The 23,231-nt window shown below is 43.0% G+C and overlaps 1 protein-coding gene across 3 annotated transcripts in view; it reads left to right on the plus strand.

Annotated features, from left to right (window-relative positions):
- The window catches only part of USP40 (ubiquitin specific peptidase 40), a 142,939-nt gene that overhangs the window by 56,685 nt on the left and 63,023 nt on the right, over positions 1-23,231 (plus strand). For all 3 annotated transcript variants that reach the window (XM_073633674.1, XM_073633676.1, XM_073633677.1), the window contains 6 exons: positions 5,077-5,248; positions 16,840-16,924; positions 18,267-18,337; positions 20,383-20,702; positions 21,370-21,496; positions 23,069-23,126. In XM_073633674.1, coding sequence (XP_073489775.1) covers positions 5,077-5,248; positions 16,840-16,924; positions 18,267-18,337; positions 20,383-20,702; positions 21,370-21,496; positions 23,069-23,126 — 833 coding nt within the window. The remainder of the gene's footprint in view (positions 1-5,076; positions 5,249-16,839; positions 16,925-18,266; positions 18,338-20,382; positions 20,703-21,369; positions 21,497-23,068; positions 23,127-23,231) is intronic.

Below are 23,231 nucleotides of genomic sequence, written 5' to 3' on the forward strand. Positions count from 1 at the left end.
AAAACTTGTAGTTTTTCTGTAAATTGTGGTGTTGGTGGCAGTACGGTGATTAGTTTCCTGTCCATTAAGAGCGCATGCCAATGTTGTTTGAAAATAGCCTCTACATCCTTATATTGGGAATGAAATTCAGAAATAAAACCCCATTCTTTATTCTGATTTTTCCGGATTGGCACTACCTCTCGATCTTCTTGATTATTTTCTTCTTTCTCTTGTAAACATGAGGCTCTAGGTATTGTTTCTACCTCTTCAACCACTCTTTTCAACGCTTCAGGATTATACCCTCTGGCTTCAAACCTATCAGTGAGGACCTTAGATTGAATGATAAAATTTTTGTTTTCAGAGCAATTCCTCTTTACCCTCATGATTTGTCCTTTCGGAATGTTCCGAAGCCAAAGGGGATGGTGGCCGCTGGAAATGGGCAGATAGCTGTTTCTGTCTGTTTTCTTGAAATGCACCTTGGTTTCCAATTTGTCATTCGACCGGTACATGTTTGCATCCAAAAAATCAATTTCATCCTTGTGCCAATTGGAGGTAAGTCTTATGTTATTATCGTTAGTGTTTTATTGTTGTAAAAACGATGTAGGGGTGCCGGCCCAAATAAAGAAGAGGTCATTTATGAACCACTTATAAAAAATCAATTCCGGTCGTTGTTCTTTAAAAATCACTTTATCCTCCCACTTGGCCATAAACAGATTTGCAATACTGGATGCAAACTTTGCGCCCATTGCCACCCCCCTTTGTTGTGAATAAAAGTTGCCATTATACCAAAAGTAATTGTGATTTGAGACAAAAGTCTAATGCATTCCTAAGAAAAACTTTTTGGTTATGGGGGAGATCGTCTCTTCGGCTCAGTGCTCAGTTTAGCGCAAGGTGAGCATCGTCATGTTGTATAATGGAATACAGAGATGAAACGTCTGCTGTAACTAAGAGCACCTGCTGTTTACCTGTCAAGTCCACAGTTTGTAGGCAATTTTAAAACGTTTTTTTGTATCCCTTAAATATGATCGAATGTTCACCACGTTTTTTTGTAGAAACTGATCTAAATACCAACCCATTCTAGAAGAAACTGAGTCAATACTATTGACGATTGGTCTTGCTGGTGGGTTTTTGGGGTCCTTGTGGACCTTAGGCAATGTTGGGATCCGGCTACTGGACAGTGCAGACAGTGAGCGGTGCATGGATTCTGACTCAGGGGCCACGTCATGACAGGGTTCACTCTGATTGGCCGCAACCGTTATCACTCTTATAAAAACCGGCTTCCGTCTTGGTAGATCACGCCCTCAGATGAAGTCAGGAAGTGACGAAACGCGTCAGAAACGTGATCTACCGGAAGTGACATGTGCGTTCCAGAACCAGGAAGCATACCGCTGCTGTACACAGCGGACATTTTCCTTCATCTTCCCGGCGACCGAGGCATCACACAGGCACAGTGCACTTTACATTTGCTTCAATACTATTGTTTTTTGGTACGCATATTTTGTTAAAGGGGTTGTTGTGGATGCAATAAATATTTTAAACAATATCACACTATGTGGACATTCCATTCCTCCCATATGGTACTTCCGGAGTGCCAGCGACCGTGACTGACACCAGGTGGACGTATCCATTGGAGCGTTGGAGAAGTGTGGTTATGATCTAAGGCGTACTATTGCTGTATCTCTGGTGAGTGCATCCCCATCGAGGCAGTTCCCCTCACGTGGTGAAATATATGGTGGAAGGCCCTTACAGAACACAGCAAAAGCTACAACAAATCTCCGCTCCATGACGTTTGTACATGGATTGCATTTGACATTTTATTTTGGTGAAATGTTTTGGTCATGAAGCACTGCTGCAATATTTGAAAAGACTTTGATTTGGGACTTTTTGATTGTTGCCATTCTTACATTCTATGGTTTATTTCAAGTAGCTGCTTCCTAATATTTTAAATTTATTTTATATTCAGTTATCACACTACCACTGGGATTTCTGAATCCAGGGTGCAGAGTGATGTTTCACTAGGAGGGCACTTTTTACAAATAACATCCTTTTTTTCAGTTATTAATCCGATTCTGTCTAGAACATCCTTCAATGAGAATACCAGTTATTCCAAGCGTATTCCAAATCTAGTGAACTGCTTAGTTCAAAAAGTAGGTGGTCATCACTGTGGAAATGTGACATTCATTTTTAGATGAGCACGATGAAGCGGCATAAGTTCCTGTAATTTGATGCTCTATTATGATGGAATATCCTATGGAGAATCTTCAGGATCCCTATCGCCTTCAACATACATTGGAACAATCGGTTGCTGATTTAGAGGAAGTATCACTGTCACAAGCTGATACAGCACAAAAGTCTGCTGTGTTTGTAATCATCACTTGTCGGCTAAACTGCCATACATATGAGGTAAATAAGTCATTAGTGGATTGGTTTGTAGCGCTTGAATAGTAAAAAACCACTGTAATTATAAAGACCATAAAACACCTGGAGCCGTGTTGCTGATCAATTAACAAGGTAGTTGGAATCAGTACATTACCCTTGTTGAATCGTGCACTTGGACAGTTCACCCCTCTATGTACTTAACCCTGCAGGTGGATCAATGCTCCACACCTACTGTTTATGATAGTTCCACCATAAGAATCCTTGTTATGTTTATCCGAACTTTCCCCGATCTCCAAAATCGCTTCACCATCTCTAGCTGACACTGGCTCCCTTCTGGGACATGTTGAGTGTAATGTCACGTGATGCTGATGATGTCAACGCGTTTCATTTTGAGATTGTGTGGCTTTGTTTCCTGAGGACGCGAATATCGCGAAATGCATTGAAACACAGCTGTCTCGCCATACCTGTTTCCTACACTCACCAGCCTCTACTATTGGCACACACAGGGAACTGGTGACCACGGGAACACAATGCTGAACAGGACATTAGCTGGTCTCTATCTGTTGATGTCTCACAGAAACCCACAAAATGTGAGTAGTTTTTTATTATCTTGGATTTTAAACACTTGTTTTTATAAACATGTCGCGCAATGATCCTTCTCTGGGATTGTCTTATTACACGCACTTTGGCATAAGAAACAGTTCCCATAGGATCCATAGTGGAAATCTCAGATGAGGAGAGTGAAGAGAAAGAACCACCACAGAGGGATCACCACTAAAACTGTGTGTAAGCTGCCTCGTCAGCCGCAGCCCATCTGGTAAGAGCACACTGCCACGTTCTTTTGTACGGTGGATCCAGTTCCTCCTGGCAACAATTTTCTTTGGTCCTGCTTCATTGTATACAGACTATTGACACTTCTTAGGCTTTCTAATGATAATTACACATGGACTATTTGCTATTCTAACTGTAGAGCTATTCTAACTGTAGAGCTAGTCTATTGTTAAGTATTGTTCATTTTATTGGAATTTTTTAAATTTATATATGGCCTAGTGTTTTACATTATCGTGAAGGCATTTATTTTGATAATAACTTTAGGTGCATTAGGCACATTGTTGTATTTCATCTAACATCATTAGAGGTGGAATACCTTATTATTTGGTATCGTACAATATATCAGGAATACGTTTTAATTTGGGTATTATACAATTCATACCAAGCGCCATTCCGTTCTGTTTTGTCTGTTGATTAAAGGGTGTTGTTACACCTTAAAGGGGCAGCTGGTGGGCATTACTGCCATTAGTTTCATATACTGAGGCTTTCCAGCTCACTATTAAACAGGGCAGCCTATCCTTGATTACATTATAATACACATTGCTCTTTTGTGCCTTTCTTGCCAAGTTCTGATAAAAACCATCTATGAGGATATGTATCTCAATTTGGAGAGATTTTCCCTCACTTCCTGTTTGTCAAGATTTTCTCACACTCCCTGTTGTTGCACAAAAAAAAATATATTGCAATACTACCTACCCTACAAAACTAATATATATATATATATGTATGTATATGTATGTGTGTGTATATGTATAAACTGTGTATATATTATATAAACAAACCCTATGCAATTAATAATTTAGGCTTAGAGTGCAGATAGTGATAACGTTATATCTAGGATGTATAAATTATACAAAAAAAATAAAGTGCGTATGACCTTCTTTTATAAAATGTTCTAATCCAAAGTTTATACACAGTGCTTCATACAATTGTGCAAATAAACTCTCTCCTCACAGTGCAAAAAATGCCTTTCTTCAATACATGGATTGCACAAATATCAACTAGAGTGCAACAGTCCATTAACACTCACCCTTCAGTAATCACTCTCACCCTTTTTTGAACACAGACTCGCCCTCTGTGGTGGGCCTCATATGTTATACAAGGTCATACAGCGCTTTAGTAAATACAAGAATGTATCACCACGTAGTATGGATTGCATTTAAAACTCCATCATCATCATATAAGGCACATATACAAGACAAGACCATAGTGTTTCTGCTTAAAAAAAATTTAATGCACATACACACAAAAAAGCACTTGCAAAATTACAAAATAATTGTGCACTAAGTGAAAATTGCTTAGCATATGTAAGCAGCAATGTAAGCAACACTGTATCTTATTTAGATTGCAGCTCAGCCCACTCCCTGTTTCTGGCATAATGGCATCACTCCACAAACTCCACCCTAAGCATTATGTCTTTGTGACGTCAGGGGTACCTTGTTGTGTCCACAGGACATGAAGTGAAGAGAAATCTTCTGAATGGGACACAAATGGCAAAAAAATGGTGACAGGGTTTTAACTAGTCTCTACTCTATCCTAAATGGAAAAAGTTTTAATTATATTTTCACAGTAAAATATGAATTTCCATTTTTATTGACAGTTCTTTATGAAACCTCATTAAAAAATGATACATTGGTATACATATTACCAAGCTTTGGAATTGAATTTTAATTTGTCAGTTTTTAAAACTTACTCTGTTTGGAATGTATAGAAAAGGCTATAAAAGTTGTAGTGAATGATAACAGACAGAATGTGTGGTGCCATTTCATGTTTTGTTACATTTGAGATATTTGTAATAATAATACAAGGTTCACAAACATGGGTTTTCCCTTTTAAGTGTGGAGCTAACAAAATTAATGTTGTTGATTATATCTTACACCCATGCAGAAAGGATGCTGACACAGAAGCCCATCGGATGAACCTGCATCTTCACCTTTCATCTTGCTATCACTTCGAAAATGGTGCTTTACACCCAATGGTCTCCCAAGGAGATGGCACATTGGAGATAATTGTAGATCGACGCGGGACTGTGGCAGACCTGAGAAAAACAGTTTTTGAGGTGATCTCATTGTTCTACATTGCAGGCTCATTACACTTTCATGTACCTGTTTCCTGTTGCTTTTCTTTTGTTGGGACGCTGTGTAAAATCTACATAAAAGCGATGCAAAAATTAGCGAATTTCATAAACCCATTATTCACAATAGAAAATAGAAAACATAGCAAATGTTTAAACTGAGACGATGTACCATTTTTAAGAAAAAAAGTAATGCTTCAGTAAGTCGCTGTCTGTGAACACAGTTCACCGTGCCATCCAAAAATACTAGTTAAAGCAGCACAGTGAGTGACCTAAGTGGTTAGCACCTCCGCCTAGCAGCACCAGGGTTGTCTGTTTGAATCCCAGCCACGGCGCTACCTGCCTGGAGTTTGCATGTTCTCCCTGGTACTCTGGTTTCCTCCCAAACTCCAAAAGCGGGCTATAGGTTAATTGGCTCCAGTCTAAATTGGTCCTAGTATGTGTATGGATGTGAATTAGGGACCTTTAGATTGTAAGCTCCTTGAGTGAAGGGACTGATGTGAATGTACAATATATATGTGTGTGTAAAGCGCTGCATTAATTGACAGCACTATATAAGAACTTGAAATAAATAAATATCATGCAAAGAAGCAATATCTGAAAATGATCCTGAAATGCTGCTGTCTTCTCTGGGCCAAAGCTCATTTAAAATGGTCTGTTGCAAAGTGGAAAACTGTTCTGTGGTCAGACAAACCAAAATCTAACATTCTTTTTGGCAATTATGACGATGCTTTCTACAGACTAAAGAGGAGAGGGACCTTCCTGCTTGTTAACAGCACTCAGTTCAAAAGCCTGCATTTTTGATGGTATGGGGGTGCATTGATGTGTATAGAATGGGCAGCTTGCACATCTGGCACCGTCAATGCTGATTTATCCAGGTTTTAGTGCAGTATATGCTCAGGCAAGAATGGGACAACATTCCTCTCCCAAAACTTCATCAACTGGTCTCCTCAGTTTCCAGATGTGTAGAGAGTGTTGTTAAAAGAAGACCGTGGTAAACATGGACCTATCCCAACTTTTTATGGAATTGGGGTTTTACTTTGCCCGCTTTTGTTGACCTGTCTCAAATTTTTTGAGATGTGTTGCTGCCATCAATTTCAAAATTACCTTAATTTTATTTTTATTTTTTTTTAAATGGTAGATTTTCTCAGTTTAAACATTTAATGCGTTTTCTTTTGTGAATAAAATATGTGTTATGAGATTTGCAAATCATTGCATTTCGTATGTATGTAGATTTTACACAGTGTCCTGAATTTTTTGGAATTGGGTTTGTATTTGAAATGTATGCCTCTCTATTAGGGGTCATTTGGGTGATGCAGCTTTGCTTCCTAAGCAGAGGAATTGTCTTTGCTGCATTAAATTGGTTAAAATAAAGTTTTCTTTTCTTAAAGTGGTTGTAAACCTTTAGACATGAAATATGAAAAAAGCATATCCCTCTATAGTGTGTACTCAATTAAAAGCACTAAGTATCTTTTCTTTCTGCTGCTACATTCCTCTGCCATCAGCATGAATCATTTCTAACAAGTTTCCTGACACCAAGATGAAAATGGTGACAGGGGAGGGCGCTCCAGCTGATTGACAGCCTCCGCTCTGTTCCTGTGTGCTGCATGAAGGGGGGTGTGTCCCTTCCCTCCAATCAGCTGTCAGAGATCTCTGCACTGAGCCCTGCGGAGTAAGTTCTCCGCCCTCCTTTTTTTCAGAACACTCAGAGCTTTAATATGATGTATTGTGGACTGTAAACGTACTTTGACGACAAGGTTGATAGAGTACACCTGTTGGTTTGTTGTATATTACTTACAATATTAACAAAGAGAGGTCTTTCTTAAGATAATGCACTAGGCCGGTGCGCCCTCTGTCTTGTTTTATTTCAGACAGTTGTACAGGACGCCGTGGCTGGGTCCTGGAAGGACGCTATGTTTCCCCTCTGTTTGGACTGTGGTCCCTTTAAGGGAACAAAAAGGGTTAACTCACCTGTCAGAGGAAGTGGGTTTAAAACAAGACAGGAAGTTGGAGAGGGTGTGGAGGAGTGTAAAGGAGAATGTGGATGGTGGATGGTGTTTGTTGTGCAGCAACAAAAGTGAATAGCAGTGTCCTGCCTGGAAGTCTCCTGCCAGGGGAAGCTACCTGCAACAGAAATTAAGGACTGTTTAACTGCGATAGCAGTTCTGGACTTTGCAAGTCGGTGAGACTAAAACCTTTTTCTTTTGTTTTTGCTGCTGTAAAGCTATTTAAGTTCAATAAATCTCCTTTTGAGTGAAAAGCCTGTGTCCTGCGATCTAGCTGGTCCCCCAAACATTACAAGTGGTGCTCGAATGCGGGCAGGACAGAGTAACAGGCATTTTTCTTGCTGTTTTTTTTTTTTTTTGTGTATTGGACTTAAAACTGACATTTAAAGGGACAGTACAGTGGATTTATGTCCTGGGTTAAAGCCGCACAAACCCTGAAAGCTGAAGCAATGGAGGAGCTAATTAAACAGCTGTCCTTGGCTAATATACAAGCGCAGACTCGCCATGAGGTACAGCAAGAAAACACTCGCCTGTTGGTGGCCCAGTTGGCAGCCCAGCAAGCGACCCAGCAAGAGGTTATGCAGGCTCAAGTGACTGCCTTAAAAGAAGTAGTGCAGCAGCTTTCTCAGGGCCGTGAGCAAGCGGCTGTTGCCCCTGGCAACCAGGTGACCGTGAGGGCAAGCCATTTTTTGCAGAAATTGTCCCTGAGTGATGATGTAGAGGCATTTCTTGCTACATTTGAGAGGACGGCAGAGAGAGAAGGGTGGCCCCAGGACCAGTGGGCCGGCCTAATTGCTCCTTTCCTAACCGGAGATCCGCAAAAAGCCTACTTCGACCTGCCACCAGATCACGCTAAAGACTATCAAAAATTAAAGGCAGAAATATTGGCTCGTTTGGGGGTAACTACAGCTGTTCGGGCCCAACGAGTGCACCAATGGAAGTATCGTCCAGATCGTCCACCACGGTCTCAAATGCATGACCTGGTGCAACTGGTAAAAAAATGGCTGCAGCCCGAAATGTTGTCTGGCCTCCAAATCGTGGAGCGGGTCGTGCTGGACCGATACCTAAGGTCACTGCCAGACGACCTTCAACGGTGGGTCAGCCATGGAGACCCCAAAACAGTGAACCTCCTTGTCGAGATGGTAGAATGATACACAGTGGTGGAGGATCTGCTTGGCCCTACCAAGCGCCAAGGACCCAGTCTGCCACGGCCTATTCGTTCGACTGCTGCCCTTCGAAAGGACGTTCCCCGGAGCCCTGGAACCAACACCCCAGAAGGTCAAGAGTCACTCCCGATACCTTCTCAGCGACCTGTTCCTGTTCGGAGAGGAGGGGATGTACAATGTTGGCGATGTCATTCCTGGGGCCATACCCGGGCCCACTGCCCACTGCAAGAGGAGCCCATGGAATGCGGGGTTCTTCGGAGGGGGTCTTTCTATGCCCATAAAGCATGTACAACACATATCGATCTTGGAGAAGAGAAATTCGAGTGTGAAGTCCAAGTGAACCACCTCCCTGCCCGGGCTTTGCTGGACTCCGGAAGCATGGTAACCCTGATCCATCCTAGAGTAATTGGGAAGATCGGTCCGGTAAGAAAAACTTTACGGGTGGTGTGCATTCACGGGGACACTAGAGAGTACCCTCTCATCTCGGTGACCATCTCCGCAGCATGTGGCACTGGTACTCAAGAGGTGGGGGTGGTAAAAAACTTGGTACATGATGTTATCATAGGACGAGACTGTCCGTTATTTGCAAAACTGTGGGGACAAGGAGAACTACCTGAACGGTCCAGAGACTGGGGAGAAACTAGTCCCTCTGTTCCTGCGGTTGAGAGAAATAACCCTGAAATGCCGAATGTTCTTGAAAATGCTAATGATTTGGTTAATGGTGATGAAAGTAGTGCTGATGTTATTAAGGGTGTCAAAATGTGTGGTTCACAGACCTACCTGAACACTGAAGAGGGGGGGGAACCTTTCCCACTTCAGGTAATGCTGGGGGAAGAGGATGAGGAAGTGGCCGTTACCCCTGCCCTGCCGGATTTGGGTGTTCCGCAGGGGGCATTTGGTACTGCCCAGATGCAGGACCCCACTTTGGCCCATGCACGGGAACAGGTGGTAGTATTAAATGGGGTTCCCCAAGAGCCAGGTGCGAATGAGCGGTGGCCACACTTTGCAATATGTAATGAATTGCTTTATCGGGTTACCAAAGTGAGAGAAAATGTGGTAGAGCAATTATTGGTACCCCAACAGTATAGACGCAAGGTCCTGGACCTGGCCCATGATGATGTTTTAGGGGGACACCTGGGAGTTGAAAAGACGGAGGCACGGATCACCGACCGGTTTTACTGGCCAGGTCTGAAAGCAGAGGTAAGGAGATACTGTACCTCTTGTCCCACCTGTCAGTTGACCGCTCCGGTGACCCACTTCCGGAATCCTTTGGTCCCTCTGCCCATAATTGAGGTCCCATTTGAAAGGATAGCCATGGATATAGTAGGTCCCTTGGTGAAGTCGGCTCGAGGTCACTCCTACATACTGGTGATTCTCGACTATGCCACCCGATATCCTGAGGCGCTACCCCTGCGAAATACCTCCTCTAAGGCTATTGCCCGGGAATTATTCCAGTTGTTTACACGGACTGGTTTTCCCAAGGAAATACTAACGGACCAGGGCACCCCGTTTATGTCGAGAGTTATGGCCGACGTGTGTAAGCTCTTCCGGATTAAACAGCTGCGCACATCGGTCTACCATCCCCAAACGGATGGGTTAGTGGAACGCTTTAATAAGACCCTTAAATCTATGCTTAAGAGAGTTGTACAAAGGGATGGGAAAGACTGGGACTGTCTGTTACCAGCTCTCCTGTTTGCTATCCGGGAAGTGCCCCAGGCCTCCACTGGGTTTTCGCCCTTCGAGTTGGTATATGGGCGGAGACCTCGCGGACTACTGGATTTTGTTAAGGAGGAATGGGAAAGTGAACCTAGTCAGCATAAGAGTGTTCTTGAATATGTTTCCCAAATGCAGGAGAGGATCCGAACTGTGTTGCCACTAGTCAAGGAACATTTACAAAAAGCTCAGGAGGCTCAACGACGAGTCTATAATAGGGCTGCTAAAATAAGGAATTTCCAAGTGGGGGATCGAGTAGCGGTGTTGATTCCCACTGTGGAAAGTAAATTCTTAGCCAGGTGGCAAGGCCCCTTTGAAGTTGTAGAAAAAGTGGGAGAGGTGAATTATAAAATCCACCAACCGGGTAAGAGGAAACCCTATCAAATATATCATGTAAACTTGTTAAAGCCCTGGACAGAGAGGGAACCAGTGACCTCCCTGGCTAGTGCAAGATTGGAGCCTCGGGTTGGGGTGGAGAGTGTCCAAGTAGCAAATACCCTGTCTAAAACCCAAAGCCAGCAGGCAAAGGAGTTCTTGCAGAGAAATAAAGAAAAATTTTCAGACTTGCCAGGGCTCACGAGTACCATAGAGCATGATATCATCACGGAACCAGGAGTCAAAGTTTTTGTCCGGCCCTACCGCATCCCAGAGGCCCAAAGGAAGGCTGTTTCAGAGGAAGTGAAGAAGATGTTAGACCTGGAGATTATTGAGGAATCGCAGAGTGAGTGGTCGAGCCCGATTGTGTTGGTACCGAAGCCCAACGGGACTCTGCGATTCTGCAATGATTTTCGGAAACTTAATGAAGTTTCACGGTTTGATGCCTACCCCATGCCCCGGGTAGATGAGCTTATTGAGAGACTAGGTCCAGCCAGGTATATCACTACATTAGACCTTACCAAGGGATATTGGCAAATCCCGTTGACTAAGGCTGCTAGAGAGAAAACTGCTTTTTCTACCCCAGAGGGGAGTTTTCAGTACAAAAGGATGCCTTTTGGATTGCAAACTGCTCCAGCCACATTCCAGCGAGCAATGGATAGGATTTTACGACCTCACCAGAAATATGCCTCAGTGTACTTGGACGACATAGTCATTTTTAGCAGAGACTGGGAATCACACTTGCCCAAAGTCCAGGCAGTGCTGGACTCTCTTTGGAAGGAGGGGTTTACAATAAACCCTGAAAAATGTGCTTTGGGAATGGAGGAGGTGAAATACCTGGGCTATATCGTGGGTAGAGGGGTGGTGAAACCTCAGGTCAGCAAGGTAGAGGCTATACAGAGTTGGCCCCGTCCCCTCACAAAAAAGCAGGTACGTGCATTCTTGGGCATGGTGGGATACTACAGGAGGTTTGTACCCAACTTTGCCACGTTGGCGGCTCCATTGACCGATCTGACTAAGGGTCGGAAATCGGTCATGGTGGAGTGGAATGCAGACGCTGAGAAGGCCTTTTTGGAGCTCAAGTCGGCACTGTGCCAACACCCTGTCCTGGTAGCACCCAATTTTTCAAAAGAGTTTGTTGTCCAAACTGATGCTTCTGATGTAGGATTGGGAGCGGTGTTGTCACAGGTTATTAATGGAGAGGAGCACCCGGTAGTCTTCCTCAGTAGGAAGTTAACACCAGCGGAAAAAAACTACGCTATAATTGAACGAGAGTGTCTGGCCATTAAGTGGGCTCTGGAATCCCTCAGATATTACCTTTTGGGGAGGAAGTTTAGGCTGATTTCTGACCATGCCCCTTTAACATGGTTGAGACAGGGTAAAGGGAATAATGCCAGGGTTACTCGGTGGTTCCTGGCACTCCAGGAATTTAAATTTGTAGTGGAGCATAGGCCCGGGAGACTGCATCAAAATGCAGATGCCCTCTCCCGAGTCCATTGTTTGAGCTCCACTGTTGCCTCCACCTCCATGGCGTTGGGGCACAGGGGGGGGATATGTACAGGACGCCGTGGCTGGGTCCTGGAAGGACGCTATGTTTCCCCTCTGTTTGGACTGTGGTCCCTTTAAGGGAACAAAAAGGGTTAACTCACCTGTCAGAGGAAGTGGGTTTAAAACAAGACAGGAAGTTGGAGAGGGTGTGGAGGAGTGTAAAGGAGAATGTGGATGGTGGATGGTGTTTGTTGTGCAGCAACAAAAGTGAATAGCAGTGTCCTGCCTGGAAGTCTCCTGCCAGGGGAAGCTACCTGCAACAGAAATTAAGGACTGTTTAACTGCGATAGCAGTTCTGGACTTTGCAAGTCGGTGAGACTAAAACCTTTTTCTTTTGTTTTTGCTGCTGTAAAGCTATTTAAGTTCAATAAATCTCCTTTTGAGTGAAAAGCCTGTGTCCTGCGATCTAGCTGGTCCCCCAAACATTACACAGTGTATCCACTGACTTCCCTAGTCATAAGAGGGTATCAAGGCGAGGCATGTCCAGTGAAGCCAGCAGGGAAAAATGTAGGCAACAGTCTGGGGCCCACTTCCGGAGATTGTGGAGTTGATTTACTAAAATTGGAGAGATTGAAAAATTCAGCGCAGCTAAGTATATGAGCCAATTAGATTCGAAGTTCTTCGGCTTGTTCAAAGCTTTGACAAAAAAAACTGGAAGCTGATTGGTTAACCTAACCTTCTACACAGAGCTGCACCAGATTTTGCACTCTCCAGTTTTTGTAAATCAATCAACATCTGTGTGTTTTCCTATTCCGTTTCATATCCCTTTAATTGCAAAGTTACTATGCAAAACAAACTGTTATAAAATTAAAGAACTAACCATAACAGAATTATGGCAGAAGGCAGTTATTCTGTTTCACACTTTTTCTGTAAACATAACATATAATATATAACATATTTTTTTTTTTATTATTTTATTTTCAACTTAAATGAGAACTAATTTCCCTAAGTTCTCTCCCTAAAGTGTCAGTGCACTGCATCTGCGATAAAACTGTATGTATGTAGCTGCGATTGCATACATAGTCATACAGTATACCGCACTGTGTTTCTGGTATGTGCAGAGACTGCCCGGATCACAAACTATTCTACAGTCTGGTCTACAGCAGCGGCGCTCAGCCAATCACAGCAAGCAATTTCATTAGAATAATACATTGCTTGCTGTGTTTGACTGAGCGCTGCTGCTGTAGACTAGTCTGTGTTCCTTGAAGTCTCTACCCATACCCGAAACACAGTGCGGTATACTGTATGTATGTAGCCAGCCACAGATACATACAGTTTCGCACATACAGTGGGCTGACAGCTTAGGGAGAGACATAGTTTGGCCCAACAACAAACTTTGTAGTTCAAAAGCTGGAGATCTCTTTTCAATTGAAGACGTTAAAAAAAAAAAAAAAACTGTTGAAGAACTACAATGAACAACGAATGGCACAACTAGACAATTGGAACATAGTAAATTAATTGGCCTGTGCTACTGATTTCTAATCTATTTCAGTAAAAGTGGCAGATTTCGCTTTAAGAACAAAAGTTGTTCAGCTTTCTCACAGGAGAGACGGTTCCTCTTCTCATCAAGGATATGAGATGCTAGACTGAATAGTCTCTCGCTCTCTACTGGTGCTTGGGGCAGATAAAGATCTGCGCGCAATCTGTGCAAGCAAAGGAAAACGGTTGTTGATGCGCCAGTACTCAAGGGGATTGTTGCTTCTGGCGATAGGCTGTTCAGCTAAATAAATCTCCAGATGTTGGGTAGCTGCAGTTGTTGTGGCACTGCTATGGACCGTGGTGCATTCATGTAAAATTTCTTCAAACATATCAGATATCGAGGGAGTGTGTTCCTCTTCACTTGTATGCAACCGTTTCTCTGGTATACTCTCCTCTGTACTACACCTCGAAACTCCTTCACCAGATGCTTCCATCACCTCCATTTGTGCCTGTATCATTTCCCGTGCACGCTGCTTTTTATCCACATTAAAATAATGCTCTTTAAATCGAGGATCTAGAACTGTTGCAGTGCAGTACAGAGGGTTGGACTCAGTGTCTTGAAACCGGTTAACGGCCTCCAGTAGAGTGGTTTTAGCCGTTTTTTACACCATAGTCTGTTTCTTCCTCTTTTATCCTAGCAGACGCTTCAGTGCAGCAATCAAGGGAATAACTCCAGCAATGCAAGCATTAGCTGAGGTTATTTCTTTTTTTAACTGTTCAAATGCAGATAGAAGAGACAAACTATTTTCAACTAACATTCACTGATATGCGCTCAGTGTTGCCGGCAGCTCGTAATCTGCAATGTACGCAGCTAAAACACACTTTTATTCGAAAAGACTTTGCAGCATATAGTAGGTGCTGTTTCAACGAGTGGCTACATCTTGCTGCAGTAGTTTCGGTGGCATTCCAAACTGTATCTGCAAAGCTTGTAATCTGGAAAAAGCAGGCGGAGAATGCTTAAAGTGACCCACAATTTTTCTTCCCTTTGATACAATATCAGATATGGTGCGCTGACTCAGCAATCCCTCCATTCACAGCCAATTGAAGCATGTGTGCCATACACGGTATGCTTTTAAGTTCACTGTCCTCCATTGCCTTTGCCATGTTCTGCAAATTATTTCAGACAATCAAATGCACTTTAGACTTCTCAATGTGCCAAGTGTCAAGCATGGTTTTTAAAGCATCAGATATTGCTGCTGCAGTATGTGATCCAACAAACTCATGTGTGTTAAGTAGGATGTTTTGCAATTGAAATTTGGCATCTATCCACTGCGCTGTCAGGGTCGGTTCACACATGGGCAACACGACTTTAGCGCGACTTTGTACCGCGACTTCAACGCGGCTTCAGCGCGACTTTAGCGCGACTTCAGCGCGACTTCGGCAAATTACGAGGCGACTTGAAGTCGCCTCCATGACAGGCGACTTCGCCTGTGGCCAATCACCTCTCTGGGAGGGAGGGGGGAGGGAGGGGTTTTCTCTGCAAAGTCGCTTGAGAGATCCGACTTGCAGGCGACTTACATTGAGTTGAATGGGTACAAGTCGCCTACAAGTCGGATAGAAGTAGTACAGGAACCTTTTTTGAAGTCGGAGCGACTTCAGTAGTGTCAGTTAAGACGGTTCAATTCACTACAATTGTAATCTAAATGCTAAGCGACTTGGGGCGACTTGGGGCGACTTGAGGGCGTACAAGTCGGATCCCAAGTCGCCCCAGTGTGAACCGAGCCTTAGGCTAAGCATGCTCGTTGGACTGATGTCTGAACTCCAAATGTCGGTAGTAAAACTGATTGCTATGATGTCTGTAGTCATGAGCTCGTGAATGTTATTTCTAACACTGCAAAACAATTCAGGTAGATAGGTATCTGCAAAGTAGAGTCTGCTTGGTAGTGTGTAATGCGGATCAATATGTTGCACAAGCCTACGGAATCCAATGTCCTTCACAGCAGAGAATGGCTGGTCGTCTAATGCAATAAATTCCATAATTTTATCTGTAATGCCGCGAGCTTTGGGACTGTCACTTGTAAATTTTTTAACCTTTTCGAAGACTGTGGCCACAGATGGTCTTGAGCCTGATTCACTTTTTTGGAAGTCGTACTGTTTTCTTGTATTCTGTATGCTTAACTGGATGACGTGTTTTCAGGTGGTGTATCAAACCTGTTGAAAAATGCCTTGGCCCTGTACCTCCTCCTTGCAATTTCTGCTGAGCAAAGACAGCAGACTGCAAATTTGGAGTCTTTATCAGAAACTTTAAAATATTTCCACACTGCAGACATGGTCCACCTTTGCTGGTAGCGCAGGAGAATAGCATAGAATGATCTATAGTAGTGAGAGTGAAATCTGGGGGGAACTAAAATCAATGTAAAAGCGAAACCCCAGGCAACTATAAAATAAAAAAAAATAAATAAACCTAGCCAATCTTTTTTTAACAGTGCAGCTCTCTTGCCATACAAGGTAGTTATGTCTGCACTGCAGTACATCTTGTACCAAAGAATATATTGATTGCATGCTATTTGTTTGAGATATTCAGTAGTATATTGCGTACTGTCATGTTTAAAAAATTAATGCGCTTGTCAGTGTAGCATATAACATACTAAAATGCTATCTTCCTTTCTAAATATCAGTTCAAACATGCATTATCTGGTAGTTAGTTTAGTTAGTAGTAGTAGAACTAACTACATACAACTGAATATCTCTTTCTAAATGGCATGCAAAGTTTTAGTACTAGTTGGATTGTCAGTTAGTTTAAGAGGAAAGCGGCAATGCTCACCATCAAATAGTAGTAATAGTAGCCATCCACGAGGGACGTTACCCACTCTCCAATGCAGCACTGTATGCTCCCGTCTCCCGAGTCCCAACTGCGTCTCAACCACGAGGAATGTCCGCGGAGAAAGTGCTCCAAACTCCAGCATCTCAACCGCAGGGAACGTACTCACGAGTCCAGCGTCTTAACCACGAGGAACATGCATGCCGTCAACAGTGAGTGACGTCACTTGTCGGTGGACGGCTACTGCGCATGCGCAATTTTCAGCGCCATTATCGTCAATTTTTTTCTTTCGGCAATGTGCAAAAACACCATTTTCGGACGCTAAGTTTCGGCAGCCGAAATTTCGGTGCAACCCTAGCAGGAACCATTGGCTCCTGTTGCTGTCAGTTGAATCCTGTGAGGAGAGAGAAAGTAGCCTGGATCGCGATCAAATCTTTGCATAAATATACAGTATATATCTCTGTCATGTACAAGTGACAAAGTTACAGAGTTGGAGTTATTAAACATCTTACCTGATTACTATTACAGCTTGTGGACAAAGCATTGGAAGGACAAGTGCTGAGCATTGGCAAACTTCTGCCAGCAGGGTTCCATATCTTTGAGACATTGTGCGGTGAGTGCTTGAAAGAAATCAGTAATTTTCTCAATTTGTCATTGCTTGAAAAAAAATGTATGGGTTTTTGAGAGGGCCTCAGCAAAACGCATTATTGATCAAAATCTTATTTCCTCTCCTTTTTCTGTCCTCTTGCCTAATTTATTTTGCAAAGCTGTTCAATATTTTCTGATCATCAGTTTAGGTCTCTCTTCAGCTTAAAACATGCCTGGAAGCAGGATTAATGGGCATTGTCAGATAATGTGATTTGTGGTTGGGCAGAGCCACTAATTCCCTTGCTTTATCAGTCTTTGACAGTGGCCATATGACTCACTTGCCAAGACTGTTTGAGTACAACAGCTGAAGGGAGCTTAGAGCTGTGGGTTAAGTATATACATAGCTTTGTCTATTGGGTTAGGATATAGGGCAACAGAGGAGGGGGCTTTTGAATGGTAATTGTCTAGGGTTATGTTAGATTTTAGATCCTTTTTTAAGTTAGTAGTTGAGGAAAACTCTTTTAAAATGGTTTACTTGTTCCGTGTTTATGTATAGAAATTATTGTTGATGTAATATAAATGATGTACTTAGGAGCATAGTTGGCATGTTCCCATAGCTACACTCAATGATCACACACATTGATGTTAAAGAGTGCAGTAGTTGCATTGTCATTATTCAGACTGTAGGTGGTTGGATATTTTGTCCTGTATGGCACATGTGTCAAACACAAGGCACGTGGGCTGAATTCGGCCCACCAGGCCTTTTCATTTGGCCCTTGCACCTCCCCTGCAGCTGCGGCACCCCCCTTGTCTCCGCCCCACTTTGTGTCAGCAACAAAGAGGAAGACAGAACTCCTCCGCCAGATCCTGCACTTATCCATGCAGCCACGGAAAGGCTCATCTCGCCCCCCCCCCCTAATTTTAGCAGTCACAGCAGAGGGGATGACAGAACTCCTTCTACAGATCCATCACCTCTCTGTGTAGCCACAGCACCCCCTCTTCTCTGCCTCTCTTGGTCTTAGCATTCAGCAAACTCCAGCCCTCCTCTGGTCCTCCTCCAGACCATGCACTTTCTGCTTCCCAGCTCTGCCCCCAGCTTTTTCCCGGCAGCAGCACAAGGTGAGGGGGTGCACTGTGATATAACGGAGGGTGGAGGGCTCTTGACTTCTGAAGGTGAAGGGGGGTTCTTGACATCTGATGTAAGAGGGGATAAGGGTGCTCTAGACATCTAGTCTTACAGATGCAACCGGCCCTTTGAGGGCAACCATAATGCTGATGCGGCCCACAATGAAATGGAGTTTGACACCCCTACTGTAAGACATTCGTGCAAAAATATTTATCTATTTTTATTTTACTGTTTTTCCCAGATGCTGAACAGTCTTTTTCAAGAGCAGGAATAAAAGACGGATGTGACATATTTGTGTGGGATGGAAAGCAGGTATGAATTTAACCTAAGAAAATCAATGGAAAATCAGCTTTCACTACTTTTGCGCTTTTGTTAAAGAACACAAAGACTTGATGTTCTCTGGTAGTGATTATACCACCAGTATGCCTTTTTGTCTTGTTAATATAAGCATAATTAGGACAATACACACAAATGTTGTTCTTTTTAATCAGGTAAATGGTGTGGGAAGAAGAGAAGAATATGGCTGTCCTCAATTCTTTTCTGAGATACTCAGGCTTGTTGCTAAGGAACTAGCACAAAAAAAACCTGCTGTTTTTTAAAGCACACCTTCGCTTTTAGTGAAGTTGTCCTTTTTAAAGGCTCTCTCACGCGCCCCAAAGGTGAAGGCACCTATTTAAACACTTACCTTCATCCCTGTTTCCAAGATCTTCCTGTTTGGACCTGCCCATCGCAATACTGCCTTTTTGAAGTAAAAGTTCTGACTATTCAGCTCCTATTGCACATGCAGGCCACTTGCTCTGTTGATTTCTATAGCTGGAGCCATACTCCTTCTGATGATTGGGGGCAAGCTTCCATGAGTACAGAGGAGCAATAGGAATCAATTGCCCATTCTTTTTTGCTCCTATGTGTGCAGTGCAAATGGACATACAGTTTCACAAGACAAATGGCTCTGCAAATTTTTTTTTCATAAATGCACATGTTTTTGCAGCAGGGGTTATAACATGCAATTGTTCATGTAATTATTTAGCATTCACTTCTGTAATGAAGCTGACCGTTTAAGTGCACATCTGAATATTTTTGTATCCGAATTGTTAAAATAGTTTTTTTTTTCTTTTTTTGAGAAATTGCGTAAAGTCAGGGGGGCGCTAGCATCTTTAGAAGCAGGTCAGGAACGGCAGCCCCTTGTTTATCTCATGACCATTTTTTTTTTGCTTGTTGAATGAACATTCTTGGCTTTGAACCTCTTTGCTAAGTTACTTGCTATAAATCAGCACAGCAACAACTAACTCATCAGATTTTGCAAAGGAGCCTTTTTTTTTTTTTTTTTTTTTTTTTTAATGAAAAAATGTGTAATCTTTACTTGTGCACAATATCCTATTTAATCTTGTTTTTATTTAGGATAGTGATCCTGTTAGCTAAATTAATATTGAGAATACAATGAATTCCAGAAGGTTGTAGATTCGTTCATGACCGCTTGTGACCTGTGATTCGCTACAGCTGTGATAGCTGTGTGACAAGATCACAATAGTAAAAAAAAAACAGTCATGAATGGAAGCCATTCATGACTGTTTTGGTTACATTGTAATCATGTGATCGCTATAAGTCACAGGATCGCGCTGCTGTGTGCCCTAGGGGGTGCAGCAGTGTGCATGTGCTCAGCGACATATTGTTATGCACTGAGCCTGCACCTGCCGCAGTAAATGTACTATGGCGGGGCGGCAAGTGTTTAATAGTAGTTTTTGGGTCGCACAAAATTGCATGACATTGGAAATTACATTGATTTCTAATGTGCCCATTCACATCAGTGCAACCAGACCAGGGAAAGGCACTGCTTTGGTGTGACACAGTGTGATTTTGTGCCCCATAGACGTTAAAGGAAGCGCATCAAAATAACATCTATATGTATTTTTAAAGTGATTCCGGTGCATTTGTTCCCCCTATTTAGTCTCCTCTTCCCAGCAACATGTGCTCTTGTCATGATGGAGAGACGAGGCAAGAAAGTTAACATTGATTATGAGGAGTCGATACTCCTGGTGCGTGAACTGCACGTTTTGTATGATGCCCGTGGTCCAATGTATAAGGACCACTGCAAACGGACTTTGCATACATAATTTTTGTCACAGCAGATATGTTTACCATTGGCCAAAACAAAAATCGTAACAGTATGAAAATTGCATAAAAAATGTGCCATGTCACACTACTTAAATTGCACTGAAAACTGGATTGTGCCACAACTGCAGTAGTGGGTTCCTGGGTTGATTTGTTATTGCAACAGTATAGAAAGTATGGTTTGTCCAGTATTAATATTTTTCATACAAGTTACTATTTTTGTATTTCCTTATGTAACTGCCATGCAGGTCGGTGGTCTGCCTGTACACAGTGGTCCAGACTGTACACCAGTACTTTTAACCATCGTTCGTCCATGTAAAGACCAGAGCAATGGCTCCTCGCAAAAGTACTTGGAGAGCCAGAGAGTCTTCCCATCAAATTTACACTTGAGAGACGTGCAAAACAAGTTGTCTGGTAGTCCTTCACTGGAGTCACTGTTGTGCTCTCCATCCACAGAAAATAGTGAAGGCTGGAGTGTTTTTGCATTGGATGACTTGGACAAAACCCTTAACATGTTGGGGCTTAAGGACGGAAGTTCTCTGCTGCTGTTAGATTCCCATGATGAAAGGTAAGCATTTGGTTGCCTGTACATAGGAGCTAGTAGCACGGTATTAATAGACTGCTCTTTCTACTCCCAATATAGGCATACAGTGACTTACAACTAAGGGTAAGCTCAGGCGTGTTCGCAACCCGCACGTGCAGAGACCGCCAGGAAGTTGGCACTGCACAGCGCTAATCGCAGGCAGTGAGACGTTTTCCCGATCCGCGGCTGCAGAGATCGAGACATGTCTCACTGCCTGTGATTAGCGCTGTGGAGTGCCGACTTCCTGGCGGGCTCTGCACGTGCGGGTTGCGAACACGCCTGAGCTCATCCTTACTTGCAACTATTTTCCTTTTGCTATGTGATTGAGCCTTCCTCTGTCTCAGATTAGTACATTTTGTATTGTCATCCTTAAACCTCCAACCCAGCTTGCCATTTGTTTTTAATATCCAGTTTAATTTTTTTTTTCAGAATTTATCTGCTTTAGAAGTTCTGGTCTAATAGAGTAGCATTAGGACGGTCTATATCTCTATTAAAATCCGTTTGTATGCATGACATATCAATCTTTTCTGTTGCTAATGTGATTTGTTCTTTTGTAGTTTCTTCATATCACAGGCAGTTGTGCATCCTACAGCTTGCTTTGCAAACTAATTCAGATATAGAAAACTTCAATGACCTTGTATTTGCATTTCAGAGAAATGGTTCTTGCTACAGAAAACAATTCAGCTGAAGATCTGAACCTTTACTATATTCACATTCAGGATTGGTGTACATCTGCAGGAGAAAAGAAAACGGTTCAAATATCTGTAGATCCTAACTCCGTAAGTAACTAATGATACCATGTACTTGGTAAAACATATCTGCTTTTCCTGTAGGATGGACCATCTTCCACTATACTAACAAATTTAGCCTTTGCTGGAGATTAGGAAATTAGTAGGTGGTTGTACCATTTTAACAAGAAGTCAACTAGGTAAGGTAAATGGCTGAAGGGAGGGTAATGGGAAGTTAAGCCCCGTACACACGGGCCGAATGTTGGGCGGCATCGGCCAGTTCAATATAAACTGACCGACATTTGGTCGTGTGTACTGCAGCCAGTCCAACACAAGCCGGCCAATTATACTTTACATGCAAAAAAAATGTGACTAAATTATGGTAGGCATCCAAAGTAAGCAAAAGTATAACAATGAATTTGTGTGGCCAGATATTAGGGGCACATCAGACCTTTTTTTTTTTTTTTTTTAGCACTGTATAAATTTTGAGAGACACAGGTTTGCAGCATTAGAGGCTGGCATAATTGATAAAGACAGGCAAAACATTGAAAGTGGCTACTGATATGCTGGTCATGCTTCTGTAAATTTTCAGCCATTTTAAAGTAGCTTGACTGCAAAAAAAGTAAAATGGACAGATGTAAACTACCATCAACAGTTTCTATTGACACCTTAAACCAGTTGTCTCTAAACTATGGCCAGGGGCCAGATGTGGCCTTTTGTTTCTTTCTTTCTTTTTATCTGGCCCTATTCTTCTCTCTGGTAAAAGGCACTATTCTCCCAACTGGCATCAACAGTGGGGCATAATTCTGCCACTGACACCAACAATGGTCAGTTATTCCTCCCACCGACGCCAATGATGGGGCGCCGTTCCTTCCACCGACGCCAATGATGGGGCGCTATTTCTCCCACCGCCGCCAATGATGGGGCGCTGTTTCTCCCACCGCCGCCAATGATGGGGCGCCGTTCCTCCCACCGACGCCAATGATGGGGCGCCGTTCCTCCCACCGATGCCAATGATGGGGCGCTGTTCCTCCCACCGACGCCAATGATGGGGCGCCATTCCTCCCACCGACGCCAATGATGGGGCGCCGTTCCTCCCACCGACGCCAGTGATGGGGCGCCGTTCCTCCCACCGACGCCAATGATGGGGCACCGTTCCTCCCACTGGTGCCAATGATGGGGCGCCATTCCTCCCACCGGCGCCAATGATGAGGCGCTGTTCCTTTGTTTAGAGTCCCTTGACTTAAACTAATGTAAAGTGTTGGTAGTAGGATGCCTTGATCTCTTTGGTTGTTTGTGATTGAAAACTATTTTAAAAGTGATTTGAATAGCCTAAAAATTTGTGTGTGGCCAGAATTTTTCCAGCTGTTTGTTGGACATATTTGTGACACTTCCACCGCTATGAATGGCTCAAGTCAGCCTTCCACCAACAGCCTTGTTTCATGTTTTTTGACAGAGACTGCTGGTGGTAGCTTGCCTTGATTCGCTCAGTTTTCATTCTTGAAAGTAGGATGAAACTACCATAAAAAGTACATGTGTGTGGCCCATATAAATGTTGGGGAAAATTTGAGAATGGTTGTCCTTTTTTAAAAGGTTTTTTCTTTTACTATTTTGTGTCTTCAGGCTGTGTCATGTGTCCACCAGAAAGCTGTTGAATTGTTGGAATTGCATGAACATACTGGTAAGAATTTTTCTAGCACTGTCATGTGGCAAATTGTGAGAGAACAATTCCAGCCAAATGCATAAAAATATTGTGACAGCACATTTCCTTATTCTCAAACATGCA

Source organism: Aquarana catesbeiana, linkage group LG06 (assembly GCF_042186555.1).
Source record: "Aquarana catesbeiana isolate 2022-GZ linkage group LG06, ASM4218655v1, whole genome shotgun sequence".
Lineage (NCBI taxonomy): Eukaryota > Metazoa > Chordata > Amphibia > Anura > Ranidae > Aquarana > Aquarana catesbeiana.